General features: G+C 40.6%; 1 protein-coding gene across 2 annotated transcripts in view; it reads left to right on the top strand.

The window, feature by feature from the left end:
- The window catches only part of PTPN11 (protein tyrosine phosphatase non-receptor type 11), an 80,998-nt gene that overhangs the window by 28,916 nt on the left and 36,622 nt on the right, over positions 1-15,460 (top strand). For both annotated transcript variants that reach the window (XM_046025091.1, XM_046025090.1), the window contains exons 3-6: positions 1,477-1,671; positions 4,044-4,236; positions 9,093-9,209; positions 9,874-9,987. In XM_046025091.1, coding sequence (XP_045881047.1) covers positions 1,477-1,671; positions 4,044-4,236; positions 9,093-9,209; positions 9,874-9,987 — 619 coding nt within the window. The remainder of the gene's footprint in view (positions 1-1,476; positions 1,672-4,043; positions 4,237-9,092; positions 9,210-9,873; positions 9,988-15,460) is intronic.

Raw genomic sequence — 15,460 nt, 5'->3', positions numbered from 1 at the left:
GCTTCATCAGTAATGCTGCAGGATCAGACTAAAAGCTCATATAGCTCAATGGTTATCATTTTGGAAATGCCTGGCCCCTTGGTAATAATGAGTGTCCTTGTGATGTATTCATTTGTTCAGAAAACTGAATGGAAATCACAGGCTGCCTAGGCTAAAATACCAAGTTTTTTTTTTAAATTTAAGTTCCCTTTTAAGATTTTATTTATTTATTTGACGGAGAGACAGTGAGAGAGGGAACACAAGCTAGGGGAGTGGAAGAGGGAGAAGCAGGCTTCCTGCTGAGCAGAGACCCCGATGCGGGGCTCAATCCCAGAACTGTGGGACCATGACTTGACCTAAAGGTAGACATTTAACGACTGAGCTACCCAGGTGCCCCTAAAATACCAAGTTTTAGAAACTTTTGATCAATGTTTTGTCACCTCAATGGGAAAACATTTTAGCTGTCTCGTGCTGGAAACTGTCAGTTGTCTGTGTTTTTAAGTTATGATTAAGGTCTGTGATTATTTAAGGTATGATTTAAGGTACGATTATATACAGTATCTTAAGTGTACAATGACATGAATTTTGACAAATGTATTTATTTATGTAACTAACACTGTAGTCAGAATATTTTCATCACCATAGAAGATTCCTTTGTTCCCCTTTCTAATTTCCCTCCTTCTAAATAGCTACCACTATTCTCTAACCCTGTAGACTAGTTTTGCTTATTCTGCAAGTTCACTGACAAACGAAGTCATTCAGTATGTATTCATTTGTGCCTGTCTTCTTTCTCTCTCTCTCTCTTTTTAAAGATACTATTTTTAAGTAATCTTTACACCCAATGTGGGCCTTGAACTCACAACCCCAAGACCAAGAGTCACATGCTCCCCTGACTGTGCCAGTCAGCCACCCGTGGCTTCTTTCTCTTAATGTAATGTTTTTTGAGATTTATCCCTGTAGTTGTATGTTTTAGTGTTTTTTTTTTCTTCAATTGCTGCGTAATGTTTTATGGTGTGAGTATGTAACTATTTATCCATTTTGGTAATAAATGTTTGAGTTTCCAGGATTTTTCTATTCCACATAAAGCTGCAATGAATATTCTCATACCAGTCCTTGGGTAGCTATACAGTTTCATTGGTGGGGGGGCAAAATACTTACAGTGGATTTATTGGATTAGAAGATAGATTGATGTTTAATATATGTGTCTCTATTAATTACTGATGAGAAAAATTATTATCACTTAATATATGCAATTTGATAGGTTAGACTTCCAAAATGGAAGTTGTAGAAGGGAAAGGAGCCAAGAAACAAAGCCCCTTGGTGTTGAAATGGTTGACCGTGTGGTTTTCATTCACCACATTTATTACAGGAAAAGTATAAACTGGCTTCTTGGGTGTGTTTCAAGGTTTAGGCGAAATCTGATACTGAATATGACATCGATTTATACTAGTATGGCTCCTTATTGGTTTTTGTTTTCCCCCTAATGGACTCTTGTAGAAGAAATGGCGCCGTCACCCACATCAAGATTCAGAACACTGGTGATTACTATGACCTGTACGGAGGAGAGAAGTTTGCCACTTTGGCTGAGTTGGTCCAGTATTATATGGAACATCACGGGCAGTTAAAAGAGAAGAATGGAGACGTTATTGAGCTTAAATATCCTCTGAACTGTGCAGATCCTACCTCTGAAAGGTCAGTGACTGTGGTGCATCTCTTCGATGCCGTAGGTGTTCTACAAATGCATCGTGGGGCCTTGGCTTTATCCGTTTCCCAAGCGGTCATCTTTGTAACTAAAGTTCAGTTTTACTGAAGCAAGAACCACAGGATCAGATTATTTTCTGAGCGCCCCTTTCTGTAAAAGCTTCGATCAGTGTTCCTTACCCTTAGTTTCGCAGGGCTCTCAGACAATTCCTGTATATACTTGGTGCGTGCAGTCATTTTAAGATGACTGAACTTGCGCTGATCATCTCTGAGAGTTCCGAGAGCAAAACAGCTGCTAAGGGAGGCGCCAAAACAGCCGCAGGGCCTGTGCTCGCTCCCGACCAGCTATGCAGCCGTGCCGCCAACAGATGTCAGCTTCAGCTCAGCAGCCGAAAAGCGGAGCTCAGAGGGTTTTTCACCAGTTCTGTTCTGTTGTGTCCACAAATGTGGGAGAATGACCTTGCCTAGAGGGAGCTAAATGATTTCAGAGGGCTTCTTCCCCTTGTGTAGGAACCAAGCTGATGAAAGCCAGGACTTGACTTATTTTTATTGGTTTTCGACATTCCCAGTCTCCTGTCTGGCTCAGTACACATTCAGGGTCTCTTTGTTAGGTTTGTATATTTTATATCTCCAGACAACTTTCTTCAGCTTGCCCCTTTATGTCAGCGCTGTTCTGGGCAGATCTTTTGTTTCCCCAGCTTCAAGCAAAAGGCTGTTGGCCAACTCAGTTTATTTCTAAATTTTACTTTGTTCAGTTGAGTGTGGATGAAAAATAACTCAAAGTATATTCCTTTAGCGATGAGCCATTAGTGCTGTCCTCCACGATCGTGCTTGCTCTCTCAGCAAGGTCCTGGGGGGAAAAGCCACATTAGTCATATAACTATGTTAAGATTTTTTAAAAAGTTGATTTTGTTTATTTATTTTACGCCCCCCCCACCCCCCCAGCATGGGGCTTGAACTCATGACTGAGCCAGCCAGGTGCCCCGCTAAAATGTTTTTTATAGTACCTTTTTTTTTTTTTTTAAGATTTTATTTATTTATTTGACAGAGAAAGAGAGAGAGAGACAGTGAGAGAGGGAATACAAGCAGGGGAAGCGGGAGAGGGAGAAGCAGGCTTCCCACCAAGCAGGGAGCCTAATGTGGGGCTCCATCCCAGGATGCTGGGATCATGACCTGAGCCTAAGGCAGAAGCTTAGCCACCCAGGCACCCCAAAATGTTTTTTATAGTATCTTAGAGTAATGTCGTCTCAGAGTCTGTCCTCTCATGGCCCACATCAGGACTCTAGAGTACTGGGTAAAAATGCTGATTGCTGGGCTCCTTTCAAACTAATGTATTGCTATCTCTGGTTAGGAGGCATGGGAATTCACATTTTTAGCAAACTCCCTCACCCTTTCTCTAGATGTTACATGCTTTAGAGCTTGGAATGATAACCCACTGTATAGTCCAAAGATATTGACAGCAACCTTCGAGGCTACTGAAGTATTGGTTGGAAATGTTACGAAATTTGGAATGCTTAATTTATAGTGAAAATCCTTTTTATGTAATATTCACATACTAAAGCAAGGGCAGACATTCAAATGATTTTTTTGTCTCTATTATGACTTTCTATTTTAATTTTTTTTTTTAAGATTTTATTTATTTACTTGAGAGAAAGAGAGCATGAACGAGGGTGGGGGGGTTGGGGGAGTGGAGAGGGGCAGAAGCAGACTCCCCCACTGAGCAGGGAGCCCAGTGTGGGGCCCAATCCCAGGATCCCCAGATCATGACCCAAGCTGAGGGCAGATGCTTAACTGACTGAGCCACCCAGGCACCCCCATTTTAAGTTCTTTAAATGGCTGTGATTAAATAATTGGTCCTTTTGGAGTAGGGCATGGAGAAAACACAAAGTACATTTTTAAAAAAGATTTTATTTATTTATCTGACACAGAGAGAGAGATCAGAAGTAGGCAGAGAGGCGGGGGGGGGGGGGGGAAGTGGGGAAAGCAGGCTCCCTGCTGAGCTCGATCCCAGGACACTGAGACCATGACCCAAGCCTAAGGCAGAGGTTCAGCCCTCTGAGCCACCCAGGCACCCCACAAGGTACATTTTTTAAAAATGGGAGATTTAAGAGAACATAGGAAAGATGGAGGGCATTTGTTTACAAATGACTGTGGGGTCATTTGAAGTATAATGGTTATGCTTAACGTCTTTCTTATTTTTCCTGCGTCCTTGGGATGCAAATTGTCCCGCGCGGGATTGGCCAGTCTCTTGGAGGAATGGATCTGTTTTTTAATTGTTTTTATAGGAAAGCTGGCTATATATGTGAAAGAATACTGTTAACCCGTGGCAAAACTCAAATTGATTTTCATTTAAAAAAATTTAGGTGGTTTCATGGACACCTCTCTGGGAAAGAAGCAGAGAAATTACTAACGGAGAAAGGAAAACATGGTAGCTTTCTGGTACGAGAGAGCCAGAGTCACCCCGGAGATTTTGTTCTTTCTGTCCGAACTGGTGACGACAAAGGGGAGAGCAATGATGGCAAGTCGAAAGTGACCCACGTCATGATCCGCTGTCAGGTAAAGTCCCGCTTGAACCACAGCTCTGGCAAAATGTCCTCTTTGGGTGATTCTTCCACTGGAGGAAGACAAACATCACTTCTGAATTCAGATTTCCCGTGCTCAGGCACAGGCTTATATGCTTTCAGAACATTATTTATTACAATTATTTCATCATTTCAGAACTTTATTAAATTATCTCTTTCCAGTCTATCGCTGGCGGATTAAGTCATGCCTCAGAGCATCACCTTTTGCCCTGTACCACCTGATCTGTTTTGGCTGGAGTCGGCCTCAGTCTCCCTGTTTCTGAAATGATGGCCTCGGCTCCTCCTTTGGGTTGTCACAGTCTGGCCTGATACTGTATTTGCCTTCTTTTTGGAGTTCCTGCATCAAGGCTAGGAGAATTGAACTCTTTTTCTCCCTTCCTTCCTTCCTTCCTTTTCTTCTTTTCTTTCCTTCCTTTTTCCTTCCTTAGATTTTATTTTATTATTTTTTTATTTGTTTATTTTCAGCGTAACAGTGTTCATTGTTCTGGCATCCCACCCAGTGCTCCATGCAGTACGTGCCCTCCCTATTACCCACCACCTGGTTCCTCAACCTCCCACCCCCCACCCCCCGCCCCTTTAAAACCCTCTGGTTGTTTTTCAGAGGCCATAGTCTCTCATGGTTCATCTCCCCTTCCATTTCCCTCAACTCCCTCTCCTCTCCATCTCCCCATGTCCACCGTGTTCTTTGTTATGCCCTTAGATTTTATTTTTGAGTAATCTTTACTCATGATGTGGGGCTCAGACTTACAACCCCACGGTGAAGAGTCACATGCTCCACCGACTGAACCAGCCAGGCGCCCCTGAACTCTCTTTCTTTCTTTTCTTTTTTTTTTTTAAAAAGATTTTACTTATTTATTTGTTGGAGAAAGAGTACAAAGGAAAGCATACAAGCAGGGGGAGCAGCAGGCAGAGGCAGAGGGAGAAGCAGGCTCTCCGCTGAGCAGGGAGCCCAGTGCTAGACTTGATCCCAGGACCCTGAGATCATGACCTGAGCCGAATGCAGACACCTGACTGACTGAGCCACCCAGGCATCCCTAACTATTTCTTATTTTTAATGTGTTGACAGGACTGAGGTCTAAGGAGGTTGTTGATTCTTGGTCAACTATGTCAAACTTCCCTAAAAAAAAACTATTTACTTATTGCTTCAGTTTTTAAATTAAATTAAATATATATTAAAAAACCCCAGCTTTATTGCGGTATGATTCACAGACCATACAATTCACCCTTTTAGAGTGGACAGGTTTTTGGTATATGCACATACTATCCAACTACCAACACTAATTCCAGAACGTTTTCAGCACCCCGTCTATTACCAGTCACTCCCCATTATTTCCCCTCCCTTCAGCTCTCAGCATCCACTAATCTACTTTCTGTTTTTATGGATTTGCCACTTTTGGATGTTTTATATAGATGGAACCATATTAATGTGGCTTTTGCATCTGGTTTCTTTTACTTTGCATGATGTTTTCAAGGGGTTTATCCATATTGTGGTGTGTGTCAACCAACTCTTTATTGTCAGAATATTCCACTGTATGGCTAGAGTACATTTTGTTTATCCATTAAAGAATTTATGGGCATTTGGCTATTATGAATGCTGCTATGAACATTTCTGTTCATGAACATTTGTGATTTTTGTGATACTCTGGTGAGACAACATCCTCATATTTTCTTTTAATTTATAAAGTACAGCTTCCTTTAGTTCTTTGAACATATTTATACTAGCTGATTTCAAGTTTTTTTTTTTTTTTTTTTTTAAGATTTTATTTATTTATTTGACAGAGAGAGATCACAAGTAGACAGAGAGGCAGGCAGAGAGAGAGAGAGGGAAGCAGGCTCGCTGCTGAGCAGAGAGCCCGATGCGGGACTTGATCCCAGGACCCTGAGATCATGACCCGAGCCGAAGGCAGCGGCTCAACCCACTGAGCCACCCAGGCGCCCCTGATTTCAAGTTTTTATCTGGGCTTTCTCACTGACAGTTTCTATTGAGTGCTTTACCCCTCTGTGTTTGGTCCATACTTTCCTGTTTCTTTGCATGTTTCCTAATTTTTTTGGTTGGAAACTAGACATTTTAAGTAACATAATGTGGTGATTCTGGAAATCAGATGCCATCTTTTCCAGAGTTTGTTGTTGCTACTTTTTATTGTTTCTGTAGTTATTGTTGCTCTTTCTGTGTTTTGTGATTTTCCTTTATTCTTTGCTATGTGTAGCCACTGAAGTCTTTGCTTTGTTAACTTAGTTGTCAGTTAATGATTGAACAGAGATTTCCTTAAATGCTGTGAACCATTAAGTCTCCCAGCCTTTGCCACGGGGGCTGTGTGTGTGTGTTGGGGCACAGTTTCAGTATTCTGGCAGATTACAACTCTGCCTTAGCCTTCACTTTCTGTTTGTACAGAACCTCAGGGTCAGCTAGAGGGGAAGATTAGGGTTTTCTTGGATCTTCCCTGAACTTCACACAGCCCTGCACATACACATAGCCTCCTAGCTTCTTAAGAATATGTTAGAGTCTTTTTTTTTTAACTGTTAATTTAAATTCCAGTTTAACATACAGTGTAATATTAGTTTCAGGTGTACAATATTGTGATTCAGCTTGTCCCTTCAAAAGCCAGTGCCCATCACAAGTGCACTCCGTAATCCCGTTACCTATTTCCCCCATCTTCCCATCTGCTTCCTCTCTGGTAACCATCAGTTTGTTCTTTATCATTAAGAGTCTGTTTCTTGGTTTGTCCATATCAGAGGTTTTCCAAGTCCTCTGTGGACATTGCTTAGATTTTCCTTTTTTCATTTTGGTCAGTGTTTTATTTGACTTAACTGGAATTGCCAGTGCAGGCTGCTGTGATATTAAACAGCTGCTGCTGATTGTTTTGGGCAGATCCCCTGAAGACAGGGCTGAAGGAGCTCTAAGTCAGGTCAAATAAACATGGGCTCTGAAAACAGGATTTTTCCAGGGAGACGCTAAATAGGCCCAATACAGGTATATCTCAGAGATATTATGGATTCGATTCCAGACCATTGCAGTAAAATGAATGTTGCAATAAAGCAGGTCAAATTAATTTTTTGGTTTCCTGATGAATATAGAAGTTACGTTTAGGCTGTACTATACTGTAGTTTATTAAGTGTGCAGAAGCATTGTGCCTGAAAAACAATAGACAGTATACTTTTCTTTTGGACAACGTACCTTAATTAAAAAATACCTTATTGCTAAAAAGTGCTAACCATCATCTGAGCTTTCAGCAAGTCATAATCACTGATCACAGATCACCATTACAAACAAATATAATAATAATGAAAAAGTTTGAAATACTGAAAGAATTACCAAAATGCAACACAGAGACACAAAGTGAGGAAATACTGTCAGGAAAATGGCTGTCAATAGACTTGCTTGATGCAGGGTTGCCACGAACCTTTAATTTGTAAAAAATATTTATTTGTAAAGTGCAATCAAACGAGGTTTGCCTGTAGGAATTATTCTCTGGGGATCGGTCTCTTGAGAGAGCTCCAAATTCATTCTCTTCCCCTCTAGCAGTGCGAGGTTGCTAGCTTTCTCAGCTACCGTGATTATGAGGCTGTTGGTTTTCAAGGCTATAGAAGAGCTAGAGAGTGATACGTGGGAATATAGGGCAAGTTAAAATGTCATTGTTTGCTCCTTACCAAGATGCAATCATTTTTCTTGAATAAATGTTCCTTGGAGTGTTGCAAATTCTTGGTTAATTTCCAGAGTTTTGAAAAATTTGATGACAATTTTTACTAGTTTTTTTTTTTTTTTTTTAAGAATTTTTGTTTATTTGTCTCAGAGAGAGAGCATGCAAGCGGGGGAGTGGCAGAGGGAGAGGGAGAAGCAGACTCCCTGCTGAGCAGGCAGTCCCATGTGGGACTTGATCCCAGGACCCTGGGATCATGACCTGAGCCAAAGGGAGATGCTTAAACAACTGGGCCACCCAAGCATCCCTTTACTAGTGTTTTTGTTGAAGAAAGGATTTTCAGAGGTCTTTCCTTTGTCGTTCTGAAAGTGCTTCTTCCCCACTCTCCCATCACAATTTTATTTATTTATTTTTAAAAGATTTTTAAAAAATATATTTATTTGACAGAGAGATAGAGATCACAAGTAGAAGCAGGCTCCCCGCCGAGCAGAGAGCCTGATGTGGGGCTTGATCCCAGGACCCTGAGATCATGACCTGAGCTCAAGGCAGAGGCTTTAATCCACTGAGCCACCCAGGCGCCCCCACAATTTTATTTTTAAATAAAAGATCATACCCAAATATCTTCTTATATAATTTCTAGGTATGGTATTTTCTTAATAATAATAACATCTTTTCCTATTGTTTCCCTTAAATAGCCTATTTTGATCTTTTTGTCAGAAAAAATTTCCTGGCCTCTCTTTATAATTTCCCTTTTAAATTTTCATTGGAAGAGGAAAGTAAGACATGTATGTTGGCCTTTAGTGCTGCCTACCCTGCCTTGGAGTTTGTTGTGTTTCAGAGAGAAGTAGTTATTTACCTTTTCTTCAGCAGCCTACTGTATAGTTTCTTAGCCTATATATGTAAATAAATAGTAAAGAATACTGTTTCTCCTTTCTGTTAACTTCTTAGTTAACTTAGGAAGGGGACAATTTTTTGTACCCTAGTTGCTGTGCGATACTTAGAGCTGCTCACACTTCCCGGTCAGCTCTTTCACTCTGGCTCAGCCTCTCCAGTTCCATTTTCCTTGCTTCCTTTCCTTTGTACTCCTCCAGCTGTTTGATCTTGAGGGGAGAGTCAGTCTCTGTACTTCAGTTGGGAAAAGCAGTAATTTAACATCAAGGTAATAAACAGGATTTTTTCCTTGTCTTGAAAGGAACTGAAATATGATGTTGGTGGAGGAGAACGGTTTGACTCTTTGACAGATCTTGTGGAGCATTACAAGAAGAATCCCATGGTGGAAACACTGGGCACAGTACTACAACTCAAGCAGGTGAGCATATGGAAAGTGAAAGCCCCATCTCCTTGTAAAGTTAAAAAAAAATCCCAACATAGAATATTTCAAATAGAGAGTAGTAATCTCATGAACCTCCCCACAGTCATCACCCAGCTTCAACTGTGATCAGCTAACCAAGGTTTATTTCATTGTTCCTATGCTCACTGCCCTCCTTCTGTGGCATTTGGAAACAAATTCTAGATATTACATCACTTCCGTGTTTATCTCCAGGTGTATCTCTAAAAGGCCTCAGAGTTTTTAAAGCAAGCTTTTACCAAGTTTGCATCTAGATCAACCTTTGGTTACCTTGGGGTTATTATACTTAACTCACTTTGGAGTAATTGCTATCTTGAAGTTTACCGAGTGGCAGATTATATCATCGCTCTAAGTAATACTGTAGTCTATTTATAAAGAAAAATAGGTTTGAATATATATTAGCAGAGTAAAGTGTGTGTGGAGATTGAAGAAAGACATATTTCCTCACAAAACAGAAAAGAAAGTGAAACTGTATTTGAAAACTTTTATTGTGAATTACTGTGTCCTTTGAATTTCCTGTCCTTGCCTTACAAATGATCAACGTGGAACTCTTTTTTTTTTTTTGCATTAACACTTTTTTTTGTAATACTTTCTTCATTTCACACCAACTGCTGAATTTGATTAGCCCCTCAACACAACACGTATCAATGCTGCTGAAATAGAAAGCCGGGTTCGAGAGCTAAGCAAATTAGCTGAGACCACAGATAAAGTCAAACAAGGCTTTTGGGAAGAATTTGAGGTAAGTTATTAAAAAAAATTTTTTTTACATGAGTTATTAAATCCTATTTTTAATGAGAGAGAAGTTGGCCCTATATTTGGAATTGGATCTAAAAGACCTGAATCTGTGTTCTTTCTTAATTCAGCCATTGATTGACATGGAACAAGTTGCTGAGGGGGCTTCTTTGAAATAGAAGGGCATTGTGTTCTGGGAGAAGGGAGTTGGCAGTTAATATTAAATGAACGAGCCAATAGCTCCATTTGCCTCTTTTGGTTTGGACTGCTGGCAAACACCCAGAAAAACAAAAGGATCTAATTCCTTTGGAAGATTTCCAGCCTGGGCTGGCTTCTTTAGAAAGAATCTATAGCCTTATTGCAGTGAATAAGTGAAAGTGAAATACCTCATGGCAGTTTTAATTTGGGAGTTGACATTTATAACTTTGGGAAGTTAAGTGAACTGATTTTTTCCTGAAACCAACTTGGGTAGGAGAATGTGTCCAGAGGGAATGTGTTGTGTTCCTGTTCCATTCTGGTAGGTCACTTGCCAGTTTGTATTGTAACGTCATTCTCTCTCTTCTCATCCATTGGACTGCAAACTTCCTCAAAAACAAGAGTTGTACCATACTTACCTTCACAGTTCCTCCTCGCATGTAGCACAGTGCCTAGTACATGGTAGAAATTCCATAAATAGTCGTTGAATGGGTGTTTATATTTAGCTAATGTTTGTGTCAATTTATTATTACTCTTCTGTTTATGGGAACAGTAGACTATGCCATACTTTCTATAGGACTTTAGACTTCATAAATATTTGTGGGATGAGTGAATGAATGGCCACATGAAGTCTTTGAAACCACAGTAGGGCAGATCAACTTGTTGAGATAGACATCATTTCCGTTTTACAGAGGAGGAGCTGTTAAGTAAATTGTCCAGGGTTTACACCATAAATACGGATTGTGCTGTGGCATTGAGGTTGGGTGCACAACAGAGCGGTCCTAGTCCTTGGTCCACATTGCTGAACAGGAACTTGAGCTCAGGTTTATTCCTTCATCCTAGGCATGGGGTTAATCACCGAGGACATTGTGGCGAACAAGACAGACAGGGTTTCCGTCTTTTTTTTTTTTTTTTTAAAGATTTTATTTATTTATTTGACAGAGAGAGAGATCGCAAGTAGGCAGAGAGGCAGGCAGAGAGAGAGGAGGAAGCAGGCTCGCTGCAGAGCAGAGAACCTGATGCGGGGCTCGATCCCAGGACCCTGAGATCATGACCTGAGCCGAAGGCAGCGGCTTAATCCACTGAGCCAGCCAGGCGCCCCAGGGTTTCTGTCTTTAAGGAGCTTCCCTCTCTAGTTGAGAGAGGGAAGACAGCGAGGAAGGGCATCACCAAGAAAGTGATGATCAACATAGTGAGTCAGGATTTTTAAACCTCAAGCTTAGTGCTCTTTTCATTCTGTCCCGCCAGCAGAGAAAATAAAGGACAGCATTTCTATTCATTTTAATTACATTCACTTTATTTCATTAATTTCATGTAGTCTTCATAAAGCCTGATGAGATACGATGGATAAGTACAGAAATTTTACAAACCTTACATTAAAATTTGAATGGAGAAACTATTTTTCAAAACTTTTTATTACACAAAATTTCAAATATATACAAAAGCAGAGAGAAGAACACAATCCTAACAATGTGTCTATCACTGAGCATTAACAATAGTTGGTATATGGCCAGTCTTTTAATATTTTATTTATATATGTATTTATTTATTTAAAATATTTTATTTATTTGTTAGAGAGCACAAGCTGGGGGAGCAACAGGCGGAGGGAGAAACAGGCTTCTCGCTGAGCAAGGAGCCTGATGTAGGAATATATCCCAGGACCTTGGGATCATGACCTGAAGCCAAAGGCAGACACTTAACTGACTGAGCCACCAGGTGGCCAGTATTTAATTACTCCCCACTGATTCCCTGAGCCTTGGCTTATCTTTTTTTTTTTTTTTTTTAAGATTTTATGTATTCATTTTGAGAGAGAAAGAGAGTGCAAGCCAGAGCGGGGGGAGGGGCAAAGAGAGAGGGAGAGAGAGAACCTCAAGCAGATTGCTCACTGAGCATGGAGCCCGACACGGGGCCTGATCCCACAACCTTGAGATCATGACCTGAGCCAAAACGAGAAGTTGGAGGTTCAGCTGACTGAGCCACCCAGGTGTCCCCAGCCTAGGCTAATTTATTATTATTATTTTTAAAGATTTTATGTATTTATTTGACACAGAGACACAGTGAGAGAGGGAACAGAAGCAGGGGGAGTGGGAGAGGGAGAAGCAAGCTTCCCACAGAGCAGGGAGCCCGATGTGGGGCTCGATCCAGGACCCTGGGATCATGACCTAAGCCAAAGGCAAACACTTAACAACTGAGCCACCCAGGTGCTCCATCCTTGACGTCAATTCCATGTGTTTTTTCATCTATAACTATTTCATTTCAAAAAATTTTAACCAGAATGTCATTCTTACACCTAAAACTATTAACAATAATTCCTTAACATTAATGGATGTCATTCACTGTTCGCATTTTCCCGATTGCCATGTGTGCGTGTGTGCACATACACACTGTTTGTGTGAATCAAGAACTGCTTTTTCCTGTTTGATTAAGAAAAAATTTTGAGGGGCGCCTGGGTGGCTCAGATGGTTAAGCGTCTACATTTGGCTCAGGTCATGATCTCTAGGTCCTGGGATTGAGCCCCATGTCGGGCTCCCATCCCAGTGGGGAGTCTGCTTCTTCCTCTCCCTCTGTCTCTCCCCTTGCTTGTGTGCTCTCTCTCCCTCTAATGAATAAATAAAATCTGAAAAAAAATTTTTTTGAATGTAATATATAAAATAGATTTGGATAAAGAACCTCTTGCATCATTATCAGCTTTGCCAAATATTATTATTTTATTAATAAATACTCTGTTTATGGAATTCTTGAAAATTAATCAAAATACGGTTATACATCTAGAAAAAGTAAAAGCTCTTCAAATACCAGTATATCATACTAGTTGTTTTATAATTTAAAAAAATGTATTTGTTGGATTATGAGTCAGATAAGCTTCACACATCTCTCTCTTTTAAAAAAAATTTTTTTAAAGGATTTTATTGGTTTATTTGACAGACAGAAATCACAAGTAGGCAGAGAGGCAGGCAGAGAGAGAGAAGGGGAAGCAAGCTCCTTGCCAAGCAGAGAGCCCGATGTGGGGCTTGATCCCAGGATCCTGGGATCATGACCTGAGCTGAAGGCAGAGGCTTTAACCCCCTGAGCCACCCAGGTGCCCCTAAAAATTTTTTTTTAAAGATTTTATTTATTTATTTGACACACAGAGTGAGATTACAAGTAGGCAGAGAGGTAAGCGGAGAGAGAGAGGGAAGCAGGCTCCCTGTCGGGCAGAGAGCCCAATGCGGGACTTGATCCCAGGACCCTGAGATCATGACCTGAGCCAAAGGCAGAGGCTTAACCCACTGAGCCACCCAGGCGCCCCTCACAGATCTTTCTCTTTTAAAAGTCTTCTGTTTCTTATATTTTGGCTCCCTTCCATCCTTTCTTCCCCCCTTTCTTCTCCTCCCTCTCCCTCGTCTTTGTGTGTTCAGGCTGCTACAAGCTGGGTAGTTTATGAACCGTAATGTATTTCTCATGGTCCTGAAGGTCTGAGATCAGGGTGCCAGCATGGTCAGGTGAGGGCCCTCTTCTGGGTTGCAGACTTTTTGTATGCTCACATGGCAGAAAGGATGAGGGAGCTCTGTGGGGTCTGTTTCTCCCTCTCTTTTTATATAGAAAGAGTGCATGCACGCATGTGAGCAGGGAAAGAGGGCAGAGGGAAGGTAGCAGAGGGGGAGAAGAGAGAGAATCCCAAACTTAATCCTATGACCCTCAGATCATAACCTGAGCCAAAATCAAGAGTCGGACGCTCAACTGAGGGAGCCACGCAGGCATCCTTGGGGGGTCTCTTTTATAAGGATACCCCACCTCTTAATATGGTCACCTTTGGGGGCTAGAATTTCATTCAACATGAATTCTGGGGGAACACAAACATTCAGACCATAGCACCCTCTTTATTGTTGTTGTTGTTAGAGAAAGCAGGTTTGTTGTCCTGGAAGTTCTTTATGGTCTGGATTTTGCTGAGTTGTGATTACTAAAAATGGTTTAATATTTTTTTTCCATTAAAGAGCAACAAACCCAGCACGTTTAGGGTAGATCCTTCAGAGATGGATAGTCTCAATCCTAGACTTTAAACTCGCTGGTAATAGTCCTCTCTGTGTGCTTGTAAACTAACAGGCTATATAATTAGGTTATGGGTTTCATTTTAGGTTTGGGTTTTAGAAATTTTATTCGTAAGTATATGAAATACTGCCTTTGATCCTAAAGTCAAACCTAAAAAGTGTATTTGGAGAAATCTACCTTACACCCCTGTCCTTGTCTCCCTTTATAGCCATTTTTCAGAACCTGTAGTGTATCATTACATTTTAAAATACAAGCAAATATGTATATATTTCCATATCCCCACTCTTTCACGGTAACTTTACACGTTTTTCCCCCAGCCTTGCTGTTTTCACCACCCTGGAGATCATCCACAGTTTTATCTAGAGACAGTCTTCATTCAGTTTTACTGCATAGGACTCCATTATGTGGATGTACCATCGTTCTTTCTGCCTGCTGATGGGCATTTGGATCATTTCAGTGTATCACAGAGAGAATACAATGAGTAGTCTAGTGCATGCATCTTTTCCTATTTTTGCTGACTGTTGTTAATATTAACATTTTTAAATGTTTCACTTTAAAAAACACAATGGTTGTTACTCATCATTAGTTTTTATTATTTTATTGTACACAATTTTGGTTAGTATATTTAAAGTTTGAAAAATACCATTTTAATTAAAATTGAAAGATACCAAAACTTCTTGGTAAAGATAAGAAATAGCGAGCTACTTTATGATCTAGATCCGTGTTCATCTTATACATTCTTTTAAAATGGTAGCCGAGACGATCATTTGTACACACCACTTTTCCTTTACAGTGACTATGAACTTTCAAAAAAGTGATAGCAGTGAGGTGGGTGACTATTGTAGTGGTGGGTTTTTGAACACCAAGTTCACTGAGGCAGTGCTTAGGGAAACAAAGTCAAATCGTCCCAGAGAGCTTGTGGGTTTTTTTCATGATCTTGTTGGTCGGGTCAAGATGTGAACTCAGAACAACTCCTAGTCTGACTTTTCTGGCCTTGGAAAAAGAACTATTCTACGTGCTAACCTGATGGTTTCATGCTGTGACATTTCAAATTCATGTCTTCTTTTATACATCATTAACAACAGAGGCAGGGGAGATTGAGTTGGCTTTTGGGAGAAATGGAAAAAACAAGATCATGTCTGTTCTCTGTAGAGGTCAGTCTGCTGTGCTAAGTTGTTATTCACTGTATCAGAGTTATTAACGTTAACTCTGATAACCAAAGCTAGATCTTTCTGGATCTCTTAGGTACCTCCTGC

This window comes from Meles meles, chromosome 12, assembly GCF_922984935.1.
Source record: "Meles meles chromosome 12, mMelMel3.1 paternal haplotype, whole genome shotgun sequence".
Classification (NCBI taxonomy): domain Eukaryota; kingdom Metazoa; phylum Chordata; class Mammalia; order Carnivora; family Mustelidae; genus Meles; species Meles meles.
The sequence above is the reverse complement of the archived record's forward strand: the minus strand, read 5'-3'. Positions and strand labels throughout refer to the sequence as shown.